The sequence below is a fragment of the Chiroxiphia lanceolata genome, chromosome 1, assembly GCF_009829145.1.
Source record: "Chiroxiphia lanceolata isolate bChiLan1 chromosome 1, bChiLan1.pri, whole genome shotgun sequence".
In the NCBI taxonomy this organism is placed as follows: domain Eukaryota; kingdom Metazoa; phylum Chordata; class Aves; order Passeriformes; family Pipridae; genus Chiroxiphia; species Chiroxiphia lanceolata.
The window spans coordinates 49,789,961-49,808,511 of record NC_045637.1 but is presented as its reverse complement, the minus strand read 5'-3'; the positions used below and the strand labels follow the sequence as shown (position 1 = coordinate 49,808,511).

The window sequence follows — 18,551 nt, the reverse complement described above, 5'->3', positions numbered from 1 at the left end:
AAATAATCTTGGTGTATATGTAACTTTTTATTGATCTGATATGAATTCCACCCAAGATGAAACACTCATTATAGAATTACGTCCACTGTGCAGTCAGCTTGGCTTTTCCCATGTGGTTAGTATAAGGTACTCAACAAAATGATGGACCTGTTAACACAAGACAATTTGATATCAGAACAGACCCCAGTCTGTTCTGAGGAGCACAGCTCCTTGCCAGTGCAAACCATTACCTGAAGTTTTCCCTGACCATGTTGTCTGTGTGCTGGCACCAACGAATCTTGCTGATTGAGTCGAGTCCTCTTTCCTGGAGGTATCTTCTTATTCTGCAGCACTACTTCCCTTTCTGAGCTACATGCAGAGCTCCTGCTGAAGTCCTTCGCTCATGATCATGAGAGACTCTTTTCTGTGGAACATGCCCTGGTGGCAGCAGAGGTGGTATATTGCGGAAGCATTACCAACATGGAATTATTTCTTGTCATAGGGGGAAGGACACAGTCTGTTATTTTTATCTTTATAAACCCATCTGGACATCTTCAGCTCACCAGATTTTTTTTCTGATTAAGGCAGCCAGACTCTAACAAACTCTTGCTGGCTTATGTCTTTCACTGTGATGCAGAGTATCTAAATTTCAAGTGGTCAGAGAAAGGCACCAGCCTGCCCCTTTCGCATTCCTACAGCAGTGAGCCTGGGCTGATTTCTGTGCATGCAGAAAGTCACTGAAAGCCAGAGGGAATTCTGTACTTGAAAGTGTTTCAGCCACGAAATGCAGCAAGCACCAGCAGCACCTCTCTGTGAGCTTCAAAGGAATATGACACTCTTTGGGTATTCTGAATCTTGCCAGGTATTTTAGTGGTACCTCTTTTTGCCTAGGTGGTCATACTATAGTCTCTGTACAATTGGGTGTGCATATATATATGTGAAAAAAAGAACATTTCAAAACAAAACTAAATCTAGTTTTTGACCAAGCTGGTGAAAATCTCAGAATGGGTGAAAAATTATGTGATTTCTTTAATGTTTCAGTGTAATCACTACAAGTGGTTACACAAGATGTAGAAACAGCTGAAGCTGGTATTCAAATATGTGGCTTTGTATTACAAAAGGATACTGAAGCACTGCTGGGTTTATTTGTGGTTTAGTTGCAAAAATTTACTCCTAGATTTCAAACTCAGGCTTTGGAGCTATATGGAAAGCATAACAAAGCTATCATACAGTGCTTTCTTATGGTGCTTGTTCTAAAGGCATTGTTAGAGAAACAAGTCAGAATGCTCCTGATACATAAAAAGCTGTACTGGGTATAAACACAAAGTGAAATAGCTTATAAGTCATAGCAAAAAATTTTGAAAAGCCCTAAATTGTAAACAAGACAGGAAGAATGAACAGATAATAATAATTCAGATACGATTTGTGGTTTTTAATGAGTTGTGACTTTTGCATAATCTCCAACAGCTGACATATATCCTGCCAAGGAATAGACAAGAAATGATACTTTGACTATAGATACTCAGAGGTGTCTTCAGAGGGTGGTTATGCATGTAACAATCTAATTTATCAAATCACAAGATCATATAGTGCACAATTAAAATGGGATATTCATTGCTAAAACAAAGTTTAAAATAAAAATGGACTTGAAAAAGGAGACACTAAACCAATGGATGTCCAAGTCTGTTAAACACTCGTATAAAGGTAGCTTATGAGTAGCAAGTACTTAATTTACTGGTGTCCAGATGCTCATTTTGGCAGAGATGGTCCTTCCACATGCCCAAATTTGAAGACATTTCTTAAACTGTTGGTGACCAGCAGAAACAAGCTGCTGAGATAGCCCTTGGCCTGGTCCACAGGAATGCTTTTAAGGTCTTGCCACTACAGCTGAGCAGAAAAGTAGTCAGTCCTTATTTCTCACAATTCAAAGGAGGAGAACAAAGGAGGAACAAAGTGGAGAAACAAAGTTCTTCCTCTTTGGTGCCTTCTTGAGGTCTCTGCACATAGATGCAACAGAACCTTTGGACACCCTCTGCTCCTACCTCATACTCCCAGCTTGTGCCTACCCAGTCCCCATGCAGGTGCACAGGTGAGGTGTTCATTACCATTTAAAAAGACCTGTCACCTACTTATAGGACGGGAGTCTAACAAACTCCTGCTGGTTTTTGTCTTCACTGTGTGTACATCCTAATTCCGGGATGAAGTATTTCACTGAGGAGTCAGAGGACGCATTATCCCTCTTTTATCAGTACACAACCCCAGTCATAATGTATGCCCACAGGAAGAAACGTTTTCCCATGCAGGGAATGACTCAGACTAGGTCAAAGCAGCGATATAAGGAGAGTGGAGAAAAGTGAACAGTAACTGCAGCTTATAAAAGGCATTTATCTTAGCAGAGTGACAGCTGCTTACTGTGAAGTTACAAGGGGGTATTGTGATTTTTTGACTCTGAAGCCCACCCTTTAGGAGCCACTGATCTGGAATAGGAAAAGACTACACATGCTGAAAAAGTCTTTTTTAATGAGACAGGGTCATATTGTGATGAAGCTCACTCACATTGAGTGGCATTTTCCTTCTCTTTATAGCCCCATTAACATTGACACTATCATTATCAGTAAAATAAAGCTGAATACAGTGCAAATGCAGTTGTACTCCTGTTGGGTACTGATAATTGATAATTAATAGATTTCAACAGATTCAATTAGATTCTAATTTCTTTTTTTTTTTTTTTTTTGAATGACCAGCTCTACAGGGAAGTAACAACAGTATGGAGTTCCCCTGGTAGGATTGTTATCATGACCGGGTTATCTAACTGATTATACGTCCCCATGCCATAGTGTTAGGGCTCAGTAGTGTGAGCTGCAGCAAATATCAAGCATGAAGTTGACTCTCTGTTCATAAGATTAAACAATGACTAAGCTTAAAAAAAGCATAAACAGTGGTGTAATAAGGCTGTCATTACAGTATAACTAGAATAAAATGAAACTGTTATAAAAATTAACTACATTTTATTATAGCAAAGCGAAATGCAATCAGAAAACTGCTTCCTTTCAGTATAAATGTTCCACTTGCCTGCATACAGTATGCTACACAAATTCCTGAGCTTAATCACCTCTTAGCTACATCATGACTCTTTCCTGATGCAAAACACAGCAATGCACCAAATCAGCTAGAGACACCAGAAATTACTAAACATACATAGTCTTAGAGTCTGGCCAGTCTTCCTTAGTCTTTGTATATTTGCTGAGCCAGGAAAAAAAAAAAGTAAATAAAATGTATAGAAGTTGTACAACAGCAGATTAACCATTTGATTTGTAGCAGCAGATTAACCATTTGATAGGTTGTGCCTTATAATATCTGTTGGGATGTGCTGGGGAAAGGTGCCCGAAGAGCGTAGAGGGGCACATGAAGCTCTAACCCACATTGCACAAGAACTGCATCCCACGTTTGCCACAGAGGAGGCAGGCTCATAACCTGCTGGAAGCAGCCTGGCTGCAGCTCATTTATGGAGAAAGTGCTCTGGTCTTCCCTTGTTCTGGCCATGAGTGTGTTTTCAGAGGTGTCTCTCAGTGGAGGAATGAGCTGGATTCCTCACAGGGCATGATGTGCCATAAACTGCGTGACACCCTTGGTCTGGCAGGAAACTCATTGGCCCACAGAAAGTCTCTGGAGGAAAGAGGGCTGAGGAGAATGACTATGTGTAGTTTTATACCAAACAAGTAGCAACAGAGGTTGTAATGGGATGGCTGTCCTGGATTGGCCTTGCTCAGCTTCATCACTTGACCAGACGTCAGGTTTTTCATTTATGCTTTTTAATCTCAGCACTCCTGAAACAGAGATGTCACAAGGTACTATCTGCAAGCTCATCAGCTAACCCAATTTTAAAAACTTGAATAGCTCATTAAACTAAACTTTCTGATTTACTATAGAAGACCAAAGAACCAAGGATACATTAAAAAATCAAGTAAGGAAAGAATAGAAATTGTGCAGAAAATGTCCTTTTTTTTAAGCAGTGAGAATGTTTGAGAAAAGTAGAGGTGTAAAAGGAGAAACTTGGAGCCAGAAGATCCAAACTTCCCCTTGATTCTAAACTTAGCTCAGCCACTGGCCCACCGTGCAGATGACTCAGTGCACTTCCTTGAACTTAAATCATTCCTCTTACAAAACTTGTTAAAGAAAGACGTCAGTGTAAATTAGATGTTGTGTCTAAGTTTAGCTATGGCCAATACATAAATATCGGAACTTGAATGTGCTCTCATTTTTGTCTGCTTAAGAAATATGTGTATGTATATGCACATATGCATATATATACATAGCAAGGGAGAGAACGATTTCTTTGTGCTATTTTTGCAATTTTATTTACGTATATTGTTATTTTTCTGGTGACATAAGAGCTCACAACTGATTAAAAGTTTAACCATTTTCAGAGCAGCCTGATTGCCACAACGCCCAAGCACTCTTCATTCTCTCAAACTGTCAGGAAAGTTTCAATCCCATCCAAGCAGTGGGAGCTGAGAGAGTACACATTCAGCATATAACATACATGACGGCTGATTTCTTGTGACACTAATCTTCACTCCTGAGGGAAAGGCAGTCATTTATTCATAACTCTACCACTCAAAAGTAACCATTCTTCTCACCATGGAGATAAATGTCAAAACAGAGACCAGCCATAGGCTGAGTCTAATCTAATCTGTCCAAAATAAATATATATTTAGATTTGTTGTCAATTCTTGAATGGCAAACCCTTTAGCCTGGGCAACTGTTTCCTCAGTCTGCCCTCTACATCTATAAATATGCATACCAAAATGGATATATGCTATCAGAGAAGCATATTAATCCTGCTAAAAGGGACAGGACATGATGCTGACCAACCTTTCTGATGTGAGCAAAGAATCAGAAGACAAAGTACGTGACTTTCAGAAACGTATAGCAGAGAGGAAAAAAAATACATTATTTTTGTTTAAATCTTTCAACACCCACCTGAAATCAGCAGGCCCTTAACTCCCAAATGGCTGATCCAGCAAATGAGAAAAACAAGGTCCTACCTGGATGCCTGTGGAAGATGGCAAATTAGAGGGATTGACAAATTAGAGGGACAGGCAATCACCAACCAGATGAATTTCAACAAGGGAAAGTGCTGGATTCTGTACCTGCAGTGGGGCAACCCTTGATGTATGTACAGACTGGGCTTAAGAACAATGCTGCAGAAAGGGACCTGGGGGTCCTAGTCAATGACAAGTTGAACATAAGTCAGTAGCGTGCCATGGCAGCCAGGAGGGCCAACAGTGTCCCGGGGTGGATCAGGCACAGCATAGCCAGCAGGTCAAAGGAGGTGATTGTCCTGCTCTTCTCTGCACTAGCACAGCCTCACCTAGAGTGCTGCATGCAGCTTTGGGTACTACAAGATAAAAATTACACTAAGCTATTAAAGAGTGTCCAAAGGAGGGTCATGAGGATGGTAAAGGGTCTGGAGGGGAAACCTTATAAGGAGTGGCTGAGATCACTTGGTTTGTTCAGCCTGAAAAAGAGGAAATGGAGGAGAGACCTCCCTGTGGTCTTCAACATCCTCAAGAGGGGAAGGAGAGGGGTAAGTACCAATCTCTTCACTCTTGTAACAGGACTCAATGAAACATCATGAAGCTGAGTCAGGGGAGATTTAGGTTAGATATCAAGAAACAGTTTTTCACCTGGAGAGTAGTTGACTATTGGAACAGGCTCCCCAGGGAAGTGGTCACGGCACTAAGCTTGCACTTCAAGGGGCATTTTGACAACACTCTCAGGCACATGGTGTGGATTTTTGGGGTGTCCTGCACAGGGTCAGATGTTGGACTCAATGATCTTGATGGGTCCCTTCCAACTCAGTATATTCTATGGTTCTATGACATCCTGGTATTGAGACACTGGAGGACATCACAGAAGAATTAGAAGTGACTGTCGTTTTTCTGTTGCACTCCTCTATTTCATACTGTCAAAAATCTCCATGACATTCTTTTAGAAGTAGAATGCCTGAAAATGACCTCAGAGCCTGAAGAGAAAGAGATCTTCTCTCTCATAAATAAATTATACTGTTTCAGAAATCAATACATCTATTTCTCCTAGATATTTCATTATTGAAGTATCAAAACACTCTTGCATAAATGGTAAACATAACTTGCCTTCACTGCTTTTAAACTGGCATATTTTTGGTGCTCAAATATCCCTGTTCAAAGCTAAATCCCATTTTTACATTTAGATAAGTCTTATCAAAAGCCAATTAACTAATTATTTCAAAAGATTCATTAGGTTTAGCAGTTCAACCACATTACCTCTAATGCATCATGTACTACTTCTCTTCTGTGCATATTCCAGGTAAGTAACTGAGCCATGGTTTTACCAAAAAGCACTTCCAAATGTCCCACACAGGTTTAGAATGAATGGGACCTCAGCTATGCCAGGATGGGATTGCCTCTAGGAACCCAAGAGCAAAAAGAAGGAGATCTAGAGGCCTGCTACAAGTCATTTCTACTTGCTCTGTCCCAGGATTTGCACTTATAGCTGGGTCAAATCCTTCTTTGGAATTATTATACAGATCTACATCGCAGCTGAATTGGGTCCATGTATCACAATGCACAAATACTCAAGCAGCATTGATGTAATGTGTCTACACTTTCTAAAGGTGGTAGAAATGGGTGCCAGATAACAGCTGAGATAACAAAGCATGGTTGTTGTGCAGGAAAAGAAAGGAATTATTCCCAGAATAGTAGCTCAATAAGGTAAAATATCTGAAAAAAAAAAAAAGGTTTTAACACAACATAACACGAAACACTACAAAATAGGTACCAAGAACCAGTTGGTCACTTCCAGGCCATGGCTTCTGTGCATGTGAAGTAATCATCTGGAAAAGAAGCTAGCTGTGGGAGAGGATTATGAGCAGATCATGATCTCACAGCAGGACAAAATGGCCAAGAGGGCAAATGCAACCCTAGTTAGCAATGAGCATTCCCTGACGAAGAAGAGGAAAGTTACTACTTTTTGTCATATCCTCAAGGTGATCACTGCTAGGTAATGTAATCATTTCTAGTCTCAACAGTTTAGCAAGGGTGTTAATAAATACAAATAGTTCAGAAATAGTGCCACCTGTGGAAAATCTTCCTCATGCTGAGCACTTAAAGATCAACCTTACTACCTCAAAGAAAGGTCACAGAGGAGAGTAAATCTCTGCCTAGGACTACCTACATGCAGAGGGAAATCCACAGGCATTAGAGATTCTTCAGCAGGTTACAAATCTCCTGGACTCAAAAATGAGACAAACTGAGACAAGGAACGGAGTGCTAAACTGCCACATTTGGAACAACTTATCCAGTAAATTTGCCATCCATGCAAGCTTTGCAATCAATACTGCTGTCATACAGAACAGCTCACTCAGAAATGAAATGCTAAATGAAGGACTCCATGAAATCCTATGCCCTGTATTATCTAAAAGAGAGTAGATGATCATAAGAGTCCCCTTGGGTCTTAAAAATCCATGAATGTAGTTCAGAAGACATGTACTTCAAGAGGCTAAGAATGAGGTCCTTACATTTTTCAGATATGTGCTTTCCCCTGAAGGTTTTTCTTGAAGAAAGGCTAAATTATTTATTCTATAAGGGGAGAGTAAGCTGCAAAAATATCAAGTAGCAAGCCCACAAAAGATCAAATTTCCTTCTGATTTTCTATTTTCCTTAACTCTAGGTGAAAACATATACAGACGATACATGAAGAAGACTGTGTTTTGAAGAAGACTGAAAGGCTCCAAAGGCATATGGAGAGGAGGTCAACAGCCTCATAAGCTCATCTTGTGAAAGGCAGATGTTGGCTACAGCTGGGTTAAAAACAGGGCTCTACAGAAACTGGCTTTTCTGGTTTTGGTGACCTATGTAGCTCTGTGACAGATATGGTGTTGTACCACATTTCCTGGGGTTGGAATCTGGAGCAGTCTGCCTGCTCTGTTCAGCTTCCTTTACTAATTGACTGGAGTTTATTATTTTGACTGAATGTGAGGAGGTTTATACAATATGAGGCTCCAAAGCCATGTCTTGTCTAGTCATTCTTGTTTCCTCAGCTGGCTTTATCCATTTCTGCTGCTAGTCATATAGCGGCACACAGAACACCAGTAATGCCCACAAAACTCATGCTGTAATACTCGGCATTGCACAATTTCCAGGTGGCAGTTTAAATCAATGGGAACAGAGCTGAGCTTCTTCATAAAACTGTATTCGATTTGGTAAAGAGGAATTTGAGTAGAGCGAGGCTAGGACCATCTCTATGTGATTTACAGCAGAATTTGCATCTTCAACAAGTTCCAGGACTTCATGAAGACCTTATATTTCAGGTGGACCGATCCTAAGCTTCCTTCTCAAGCTACCAATACCACGATGGTCTTTAGCTAGGATGTCTTAATCACATTTTCAATTTTGATAGACAGGAAATGGAAATGTAGTGTGTTTATATGTCTCAGCACTGCATAATTACTGAATAAACCTATGAGCAGTTTTTTGTTGTATGCTGGTGGCTGGATTTTGTTATGCTATAAGTCTGGGAAATCGCTGTCCTCTCCCCCCCCCCCAACAGGTATGTTTTGGAATTTTTCTTTCATTCTTCTCACCTGATCTGTATTTAATGAGCACTTTTATCTGACTTTTCAGTAATTCCTAACACATAACACTGATGCCATCAGTTTTCTACATTCTCTGGTGTTGTCCAGTTAATCAGTAAAATTCTGTTGTTGAAATAGCTTAGAAAGTGAATACATGGCAGAGAGGATATGACCAGCCTGTTTCAAATTCTGGACTTAAGAGTTTTGAAAAATCAATTGCTAGGAAATTGCCATTTAATTCCTGTGCTTTGTTTTTTAATTGTATGATCTTAGAAAGAGGTAGAGTTTACTTTAAAGTAAATTGCTGATACTTTCCCACATATTTGAGTAAAGTGCTGGAGCTACAATAAAAAATAATTAACATAAACAACTATTGCTAAATTAAAATGAAGATGAAAGTTTGGGTATCCCGACCTCCACTTTGTGCCGACAAACTACCCTGTGCTTTTTCGCTGTAGACACCTACTACACTGTAAAACCTAAGGAACACTTTGTCGTGTTACAGTATAATTTTTTTAGGACAGCTCAGTGTATCTTGAATCCAAAGAAAGATGCTGCCGTTGTTCAAGCCGAGTGACGCTTGGAAGCACATTGTCGCATACAGAATGTTCATTAAAAGCGGATTAGGTGAAGATCTCATCAAACAGACGGGATTCTGCTTAAAATAAACGGCTTCTAAGCACAGGAATTGTTAGAGGAATGGACCATAGGCGCCGACCAGTTTGGTTTGCATATTTTAGAGAGTATTATTGAGCCGGTGTGTGTGGAAGTAGGCTCTTTACTTCAGCAGTTCTGTTTAGTTTACTCGAACAGAGTAGTAACCATCGATAAAAAATGTTAGAGGTCATCTGGTGATAAAATGTGGAGACTTAATAAAAAGATATCCCAGGCATGAAACACTGCAGCAGAACGCTGCTTAAAAATTAACTAATTTAAAAAAAATAAATTAAATGAAATGCAGCTTTCACTGTTAGGTTCTAGATTTCTCTCCCCCAAACATTAGACGAAATTGCATTGTTTACAAAAATTTATTAATACAAACTTTACACACTTTATATAACAGTTATCAAAGTCCTAGTTATAGATATCATGTGTGTAATAATACTTTGTTTAAGTTCTTTTTATATTCATTTGCACACAAAAGTTCTCCAAGACTAATATCTACCTACTATGACTGTATCTCAAATCTGCTCAAATTTTGGTAAGGCTGTTGGCGTTTCTAAAAAAAAGAAAAAAGAAAAAAAAAGGAAATCGTACAAAGGATAATAACCTAGGCGATCACTTCATAATGCTTGCGACTAGCCACTGAACTCTAACTGATAAGGTCATAAACAAAACGTCGAGAGCCCTATGTCATTATACCACAGCCGACACAAACACAGTGCACTCTGCCCATGGCCAAAGAACAGAAGGACGACTAAAACGCAAGCCGATGTGTTGCAGCATCGTAGGGCCACTAAATAGCCATCCGTGAACTCGTGGCGATTTACAAGGTGAAGAGAAGGCACGAAAGCTGCACACTGCGCCCCGCGTCCCTGCGCCCCGGGGGCCCGCCCCGGCAGGGCCGGCAGGGCGGTGCCGGCAGTGCGGGCAGCCCGGACAGGCAGTGCCGGCAGCGCCTGCCCGCCCCGCCGGGTTCTGCCCTCCCTGCTCCGCTCCTCCCGGCGGCCCTTCCCGGCCTGGGAAGGAGGGGTTTTACCCGCCAGGGGTTTTTCGGGTTTTTTTTTCCGACGTCTTGGATGCGGGGCTCGTGTTGTGTCTTTGGAAAGACTCCTGTAAGGTTTGTGTGGTGAGCTGGAAGGAAACTGGTACCTACGTGTTCTCCTTCGTCCCCCGGCCCAGGCAGGGGACAGAACCAGCCCCCAGGTGGAAGGTAAGATAGGAGTCCGTACATAGAGAGATGAGGTGAAAATGGTTTATCTCGTTAGAAACCGGACCACAGGTGAACACTACACATTCTTTTATGACAAAAGTTTGTTTTATGAAATAAATTTTACTAAGCAATAAGCCAGAATGTAGAAAAATACATTTTACCTCCAAACTCAATAAACAAGGAACAAAAACTTTCGTAGTAGTGCATAATTCTTTAGTGGTAGCTACAACAGGGGTTCCTAAACTTGTACAATAAGAGCTTGCATAAAACAGAACAAAGGAGTGAGAGAGCGTTCACAATCTTTTTTTTTTTTTCCAAAAAGAACATAACCCAAAAAGGTGACTCAAGTGGGTTAAACAGAGCTCAGAAAAGTTCGAAGAGAGGATGAGAGGCGGGAGGGTCTACAAGAAAAAGCAATCAAAGAAAAGAGCAACTCCGACCGAAAAATGCAAAGGCAAGAACCCTGTTCATTATTACACATGATGAGAAGCATGGACAGCACTGGAGAGTAACACACTGTACTTTGCATCCAGGTCCAGTACCGAGCTGCCCGGGGCAGTTGGGTAGCGGATCGGAGGTGGGATCGCCTCGTCTTACCTCGACCCTGCGGCACCGGCTCCGGTACCAGCTCCGGCCCCGGGGCGCGCTGGGGGCCGCCCCCGCTCACTTCCCCACTCTTTCCAAACGGGTCCTGTCTCCGCTTTGGCTTTGTTCTGCAACTCTGCCCAGCCAGTCAGAAGAACAGTGCACGGGGCTTAGTACTTACTATCCTTGCTGCTGGCTCGGGATTTTGGGGTTGGGGTTTAAGAGTTTGGCTTTCTTTAGTTTTAATTTGATTTTTGCTATTGTTCTTTTGGTTTTGGTTTTTGTAACTATTTCTCCCTCCAATAGGCAACAGAGATGCACAATTTGGATTGAGCTGTTGTTTTTGCAAGAGAATTATCCTCTAAGCTCATTGTTTGAGGAGACACTAACACAGATACAATTGGAATCAAATAAAGCAGGAGAGAAAAAAAATAATCGAAATCTAGAGGAAAGGGGACTCTGCCCCATCAGAGAGGCTAGTGGCAAAAGAGCCTGCCTTGAGACTCACTAGGGGAAGAATCTGCTTTACCAATTCTCCCAAATCAATTTCCTCATAATTCCCTTGGGAGCAAGTCATCCTTCTCTATGTACAGTAGCAAATGGTGATAATTAATGTCTTCGACCCTGTTGCGGATAAAAATACTATCCTTTTAATTTCTGTTACAAAAATAGGAGTAATATTCAAAACAATGATTGTCTTTTTTTTCTATTTATTTTATATAAAAACATAAACAGCTCAGCGAATTCTTGTTCTTGTGCAGGCTTTTCATGAAGAATTGTTCTTTAGTATTCTTAGTAGTATATATATATATATTTATATATTATATATAACTTAATGATTGGTCCACAAAGTAGATCTGTGCGTTTCTCTAGTGCTTTTGTACAAAAGAAAAACAATATTATTATCAAAATATTCATTTAATGGCTTTACTTCATACATAAATACATGTTTAGATAACACAGGAGCGGTGATTGTTCAGTCAGTTTGGAAATGACTTTTGTTTTTGTTTAGATTTTTTTGTTCTTGTTGTTGGGTTTATCTCTCTCTCTCTCTCTCTCTTTCTCTCTCTCTCTTTCTCTCTCTCTCTCTCTCTCCCTTAGGACTTTGTATACACAGGAGTGGCTGGTTACTCACATCGCTACAAATACGCTACTCGGCGTCCTTTGTTTTTAACTCTTTGTTTATACCTTTTCCCCAGGACGGCTGCTAAGTATTTCTTGACAGCCATTTGTTTCCGGTAGCGGCTGTAGCTGTCCGTGAAGATGCCGTCTATGTGCCGCTTGGTCAGCGGTTCCGCCTCGTCCCCCAGGCCGCCGCTGGCACCGCTGCAAGCACCGAGAAGCACAGCTGCATCAGGCGGGGCCGCTCCGCCCCCCTCCGCGCCCCTCCGCACCGCCCTGCGGCCCTGCGCAGCCCCGCGTCGCCCGCTGCCCCGGGCGCAACACGTTGCGCGTAAGATGCGCGGGGAGACAAAGGCTGCGCCGAAACCCGCTCCCGACGCGGTGCGCGCAAGTGGCGGCGGCGGGAGAGACAATATCTCCCCACCATGAATTATTCATTGCGGCCTGGAAAGCTGCTCTCCCTGGGGCTTTATTAACGTGTTACCTTCTGCCGAAGGGCAGCGGGTGGCACCGGGCTCGCCCCTGCCCCGCTGGCGACGGGGAGCCCCGGGGAGCCCCGCCCGCCAGCTGGGGCTGCGCCGGGCTGCAACCAAGTTCCCCCCACCCCCTCTGCAGCCGCGCCCTCGGTCATTGCTCCCCATAAACTGCTCCCCCCACCAAATCGTGGAAGCTGCCCAAATTCTCAATTTTAAATCAGCTGATTATAAAAAATTACAGAGACATAGATATAGATACACACACGTGTGTGTGTGAGAGCGCGTGTGTATCTCTATCTATCTATCTATCTATATGCCCGAGCGTATTAACCCAACCAAACCTCCGCGACCGCCTGAGCTGACAACCGGGCTCACGCTGCGCCGAGAGCGGACCGGGAGCCGGCCGGGAACCACGGCCAGGAGCGGCTGAGGCTTGGGGAGCCGGACTCCCCCAGCCCCACCGCGGGCGCAACACGTTCCCGGCCCCGGCCGGGACAGCCTTATTCTCCCCAGCCACCGCCCTTTCAACGCCTCCGCTCCAGTAGCACCAACGCCCACCGCGGAAAAGAGCAAGCAGAGACCCTTACCCGACCCGCTTGGCCATCAGGGAGTGCAGATATTTCCTGGCGGATAACTGGCCCAGGAGTTTCCTGTAGGCTTTGTTGAAGATCCCATCGGCGTGCCTGGGCAGAGGGAAGAGCCCATGGGTGAGCGACGAGGCCCGGGAGCGGGCTGCAGCCGGTTGCGGGAGCCCGGGCGATGACGGTGACCATCCTTCCCCGCCGGCGAGCGGAGGGCGGCATCTCCCCGCGTCCCCCGGGACCCCTCGTCCCCACCCAGATCCCTCCCCGTCGCGCTGGCTCGGTTCCGCGCCGGCTGGGCATTTCTGCTCCGTTTGCGGGAGCATCGCTAGCCCTCCCCGGTGCGGGTGGCTCCCCCGCTCCCTCCCCCGTGCTGCTGGAGGTAAGGTGGCTTTTCCATTTCTTCTGGGTTTTACACTGAGCACCCGGACCCGGGCAATGTGGTCGTTTATTTGGGTTCGGGATTTTTATTTTGATGTTATTGCTGTTGGCTTGTTGAGTACCATTATTATTTTTTTTCCCCCCAATCGGCTCTGTCAGACCCGTTTTGCTCCCGGCTCAAAATTCACGCCTGACACCCCGCGAGTTGCTGTCACCTCTTTTCCGGTGGGTAATACAAGGTGTACATCTCGCCGATCATGGAGGACGGATTCGCTATGCCGAGGGGTTCGTGGTCGTAGGCGAAGTCCTGCAGGGTGTTTCCGTCCTCGTCGTAGACTTCATCCTCCAGCCTGGCAACGAAAGCAGCAAGGAGAAGGAGTCAGCCGGGCTCCGCGAGGCGCTCCTCTCCACTCCCCGCTACCGGCTTCCGACTGCGTCGGTGACCACCCTTCGTCGGAGCCGACCCGGGCACCCCGGGAGCCCCGTCCGACTGCCCCCATCCCCTCCTTGCACCCGCCCGCTCCCCATCCCCGCCCTCCGCCTCCTCTGCGGGGCAGGACCGCGGAGGAGGGAACACACCCGCCGTCAGACGTGCTCCGAGAAACCCCCCAAACATTGCCCCCTCCCTCGCTCCCCCCGGCCCACGCCCCGGCCCGAGAAACAGCTCCTCTCTGCCACAGCCAGGGTTGGTGCTTGCCGAGCGGAGCGCACGCCCGCGCAGGCTGCCGCACACACACGCGTTCGTGTGCCAGGGGCTGGGCGGGAGCCGAGCAGCCTCCGCGGCGGAGACGGGGCGGTGAGTGCCAGCCTCGCCGCCGGGGCCGGGGGCCTCGCCCCGCTCCTCCTCGCAGCGCCCGCCGGGCCGGGGAGGGCTTCGCCGATTGTTTTTCGTTGAACGGTGGCTCTGCACTTTGAGATCGCGCCAGTTTTGCGTGTGTCCCAGCCCCACCCCGCCCCCCATGCTCTCTGCCTCCCTCTCTGCAGTACGATGTAGGTCATTGCACGTTACAGGCAGCTATTTTTGTCAGTGAGCTTTAGCAGAGGTATTAATAATAGATGCCGCTAAAGTGTTCCACTCTTGCTAATTCAGGCGCTTGAATGAAGAATGCCGGCTTTCTGCCTGTTAATGGCCCCGCAGGCCACCGAGCCTGCTGCCCCCCAGTCGCACTGACCAGGGAGATGAACGGGGCTGCTCTGAACCAGCCCCGACAGGCTCCCGTTTATTGCAAGGACACCTCGGAGCCCCAAAAAGGACACCCTCCTCGGACAAACTTGCGCGCCCGGCAGGCTTCCCCCCCTCCCCCCCCGCCCCGCGCTCAGAGCTGAGCCGCACGGCAGTGACCCCCGCAGGGCACGCCGGAACAGAGCCAAGCGCCGGTGGAGCAGGACGACAGCACCGATAGCACCGAACCCCAAACTCCCCCCAAGCCAAGCAACACCGGTCACCCAAACAGGCGACAAGCAGGGTGGGACGAGGCTGCCATCGGCCGTCCCGTACCGCGTACCCTGCGCCCCCAGCCGCAGTCCAGCGTGGGATACTCCCTTGTGCCGATGCCTCTGGGTGTCCCCCACTTGTCCCCCACTCCTGCCCCAAACACAGTGGGGTTCAAATGCCCACGACTCCCAGTTGGAAAGTGACAGCACAGGCATCAGCCCACACAGCAAGACAACTCCGAACAACACAGAAAACCAAACAACCTCGTGCCAGCACCCTTCCCTCTTGAGAAGGACTGTCGTATACAGTCAGGTAAACAGGGAAAGAGACTGAATTCCCACCCGCTCCAATGCCGCTCCAATGACAGCTCTCACATGCTTGCAGACAACGGCGCACCAGTCCCCGCGCCCCACTCCCCCTGACCCGGACAGGCGATGCTCACCCTGGGCGAGCTGCGGGAAGCCGGAGGCGGCCGAGGTCCCCGCAGGACAAGGGGCAGGTGGGGAGGAGCTGCTGGGTGCCGTCTGGATGCAGCAGGGACCTCGGCCCGCTACAGCCGAGAAGCAGCAGAGCAGGTCCCCCACTCCCGGGGACAAGAGGTCGCAGGTTTACAGCACCGGGATCCCAGGGAGCGACCCTGAGGGATGCCAGTGCTGCAGCCGGGAGGGGTCATACGCCGGGGCGGAGGGGGTGGGCACACAGCCTAAGTGGAGGGGTTTTCCTTTGATGACTCCCCGCTACATCCCCTTCCACTTTTCTCCCCAGTAAGATTCCGTTGTCCTTAGCTAAGCTGGGGCAGCGGGGGGCTGGAGGGGTCCCGACAGAGCCCCCGGAAAGGGGACGGACCTACCTGAGCGCTGGGTACTGAAGTCCGGCCGCAGGTGAGCAGTAGACGCTGCAGTGCATTATTATGCCATAGACCAGGAGTGCTAAGATCGCTTTGCTACACATTGCCACTCTGTGCGGGAGGAAAAGGAAACCTGCTGTCAAAAAAAAAAAAAAAAAAAAAAAACAACAACAAAAAAAAAAAAAACACCAAAAAACCACACCAAAACCCAAACAGAAAACACCACCAAAAAAAAAGAAAACAAACCACCCTACGACCCACCACGCCCCCGGCCTTGCCTGCCGAGAAGGGAGGTAGCGTGTCTCCAAGGGACAAGAGCCCTGGGCAGCCGGGTGCTAACGCTGAGCGGCACGGAGAGGCACGGAGGGGTGCCCAACGCAGAGCGCTGCCGCCGGTGCCCGCCCCGTCGGTGTCCGGCCGCCCGCCCTCCCCGGGACCGCTGCGGAAAGGCCCGGAGAGCCGCCTCGTGTCCTTACCATTAAACTCTAGACACCCGGCACTGAGAGTGTTTGACTGCGAAACTAAACCGGCAGGTCTTGGAGGAAAAAAAAAAAAAAAAAAAAAAAAAAGACCCAAAATAGGGAGGGGGAAAAATCGAACTCTCTCCCAAGTGGCGTCCGAAAGGAGTTAAAACCCTCGTGGCATTGCCTCTCCGATGGGCGAAGAACGCGCAAGATGCAGAAGACGCAAAAACGGCAGCAGTTAGTTGTTTGCTGGTTTTAGGGCAATTCACTCCAAAAAGAAAAAGAGAAAGAGGAAGGGGAGAAAAAAGATAAAGGGAAAAAAGTTTGCAGGTAGCAGCACAGATCTGGAGTGGGGTCTACAAGGGAAGGGAGAAAGAGGGATGGAGCGATATGTCGCCTGAGAAAGGAGCGTAGAAGAGGGAAGAGAGCAAGCGAGCCCGGGAGGGAGCGGAGGCGGGAGCCGCGGGCTGGCTGCGTGCGATGTTGTCTTCCCCAGATCTCTCCCCTCACTGAGCGCCTGCCTTCAGCCTTCTCTTCTTCTTCTCTTCCTGCACAGTGGCTCCAAACTTGACCAGCCTTCCGCAGCCTTCCGTCTGATACGCAATTAGCAAGAAAATCTTTGCAAACACCCCGCTTCAGCAAGAGCCCTCTTCGTAAACATTTGCCTGCTTGTTGCCTTAGAGGACGGGCAATATTGTTTGTTGCCCCCGTGGTGGTGTCCGGATTTTTATTCATGAATCAAATGCCTTTTTTTTTCTCAGTCACGTAATAATCGGGTATCAGAAAAGACGTCACCACCCCAATTCCTCAAGGAACACAGTTCTGTGTCGTCCTCAAAAATGAGCTTATCAGGAGTCATAAAGCTTCGCATAAACACCAAGTCACACTTTCCTCTTCCCCCTCCCAAAAAAAAAATTAGAAAAAGAAAACCCAACCAAACCCAACAACCAAACAAACACGCAGAAAACCCCCACAACCTATCCCACAAATCTAAAAGGATGTTCGCCACGGTAAAGTTTTACCTGAGATGGGAAGGGGCCAGGAGGGGGAGGAGGGCAGTTTGGGGCGGAGTGGGGGTCCCCGGATTTGTCGGGCTCCCCGCGTCTTTGCTCCGGGTCTTTCCGCGGGGCCAGCTCAGCCCACGACGCCGCACGGGGCCGCCGCTGGCCACAGGCCCCCGCGGAGCCACCCGGCTCTGGGCGCGCAGGCGAAGCAGCCCTGGTGCGGAACCCCCCACTTCCACAGAGATTTGGGGATACAAGCGCCTTTTTTTTTTTTTTCCCGAGTCCTTTCTTTTTTTTGCTTTAAGGAATGTTAGTGTTGTTCCCATTACGCAAGGCGCCCCCCGGGGAAACCAGCAGCGCCCTGCGTGTATTGAAGCCGTGGGGCGTGAGGGATGAATCCCACGGCCGCCCTGCAAGGAGGGTCCCACGCGCGGCCGGCACTGGCCAGAGACGGCGGGGGAGGCTTTCCTCCTGCTCACGCCTTGTCCCGACCCTCCCCCTCCTCTCTGCCTTGTGCAGAGACAGATATGCAGCTCGCAGAGCTTGGCAGAGCGGGAGGGAAGAGCATCGCCATAAGGGGGAAAAAAAAAAAAAAAAAAAAAAAAAGAAGTTGATTTGCCGGAGGGACCGGGAAGGAAATCCCTTCTCTAGGGACTTCCCTGCCGCCGAAATAATTTTCCCCCCAAGTGTTGCGTCGGGCGCGGGCCACCGGCGGGCTCCCAGCCGCTGCGATCGCGCTCGTCTCCGCGCTCCCCTCCCTTCGCGGCCGAAAATGTGCCCTTCATTTCCGAGAATTACCCAAAGAAATCCAGGCTGCAGGAGCCATTACTGCATATTTTAATTATTTCGATCATAAGCAGAGAGTTCAGGAAGCAGCAATAATATAGTTCTCCTGTTTCCTATTTGAATGGCTTTGGTGTAACATGCTTGGATGAGTTATTTGAGCCCAAATCGATTTCTCAAAAACAACAACAACAAAAAACACACCATACAATTACGTTCCTATTACGGTCATTTAAGGTTTCAATATTTTTCCGGAGATAAAGGCAATTTAACGTGAATGAACGATTCCCGTACAAATGGCCATCGACGCGATCCCGGGTGGGGGGACAGGACCGGGAACGGAGCGGGACGCCACAACCCCAGCTGTCATTCCCTGCCGGGCGTGTCGGACCGGGAAGGTCCGC

The 18,551-nt window shown here is 47.2% G+C and overlaps 1 protein-coding gene and 1 long non-coding RNA gene across 5 annotated transcripts; both read right to left on the bottom strand.

Annotated features, from left to right (window-relative positions):
• Nucleotides 1-3,745: 3,745 nt before the first annotated feature.
• On the bottom strand, nucleotides 3,746-5,786 carry LOC116794753. Its single transcript, XR_004359873.1, has 3 exons — nucleotides 5,670-5,786; nucleotides 4,963-5,035; nucleotides 3,746-3,806 (listed from the first exon to the last, which is right to left on the bottom strand). It is a non-coding gene; the product is annotated as an uncharacterized LOC116794753 (long non-coding RNA).
• Nucleotides 5,787-10,303: 4,517 nt separating this feature from the next.
• On the bottom strand, nucleotides 10,304-17,504 carry ADCYAP1 (adenylate cyclase activating polypeptide 1). Of its 4 annotated transcripts, none has more exons than XM_032703744.1 (5): nucleotides 17,383-17,504; nucleotides 15,900-16,007; nucleotides 13,830-13,964; nucleotides 13,240-13,335; nucleotides 11,954-12,380 (listed from the first exon to the last, which is right to left on the bottom strand). In XM_032703744.1, exons 2-5 carry the CDS (start codon nucleotides 15,998-16,000, stop codon nucleotides 12,194-12,196), a joined length of 519 nt encoding a protein of 172 aa, XP_032559635.1. In that variant the 5' UTR covers nucleotides 16,001-16,007; nucleotides 17,383-17,504; the 3' UTR covers nucleotides 11,954-12,193. The 4 variants fall into 4 exon arrangements, with proteins under 4 accessions (XP_032559608.1, XP_032559635.1, XP_032559625.1 ...); XM_032703734.1 differs by lacking the exon at nucleotides 17,383-17,504 and adding an exon at nucleotides 16,373-17,141; XM_032703717.1 differs by lacking the exons at nucleotides 15,900-16,007; nucleotides 17,383-17,504 and adding an exon at nucleotides 14,312-14,766 and having other exon boundaries at nucleotides 10,304-12,380.
• Between the last annotated feature and the right edge of the window lie 1,047 nt (nucleotides 17,505-18,551).

Excerpts from the sequence above, each read along its gene's own strand:
- ADCYAP1 (XM_032703717.1), bottom strand. The coding sequence starts at position 14,613 with ATGACCTACATCGTACTGCAGAGAGGGAGGCAGAGAGCATGGGGGGCG. Across the intron at positions 13,965-14,311 it reads GCGGGCGTGCGCTCCGCTCG|GCTGGAGGATGAAGTCTACG; the intron begins GCAAGCACCAAC and ends TTTCGTTGCCAG. Across the intron at positions 12,381-13,239 it reads CTGATGGCCAAGCGGGTCGG|CGGTGCCAGCGGCGGCCTGG; the intron begins GTAAGGGTCTCT and ends CGGTGCTTGCAG.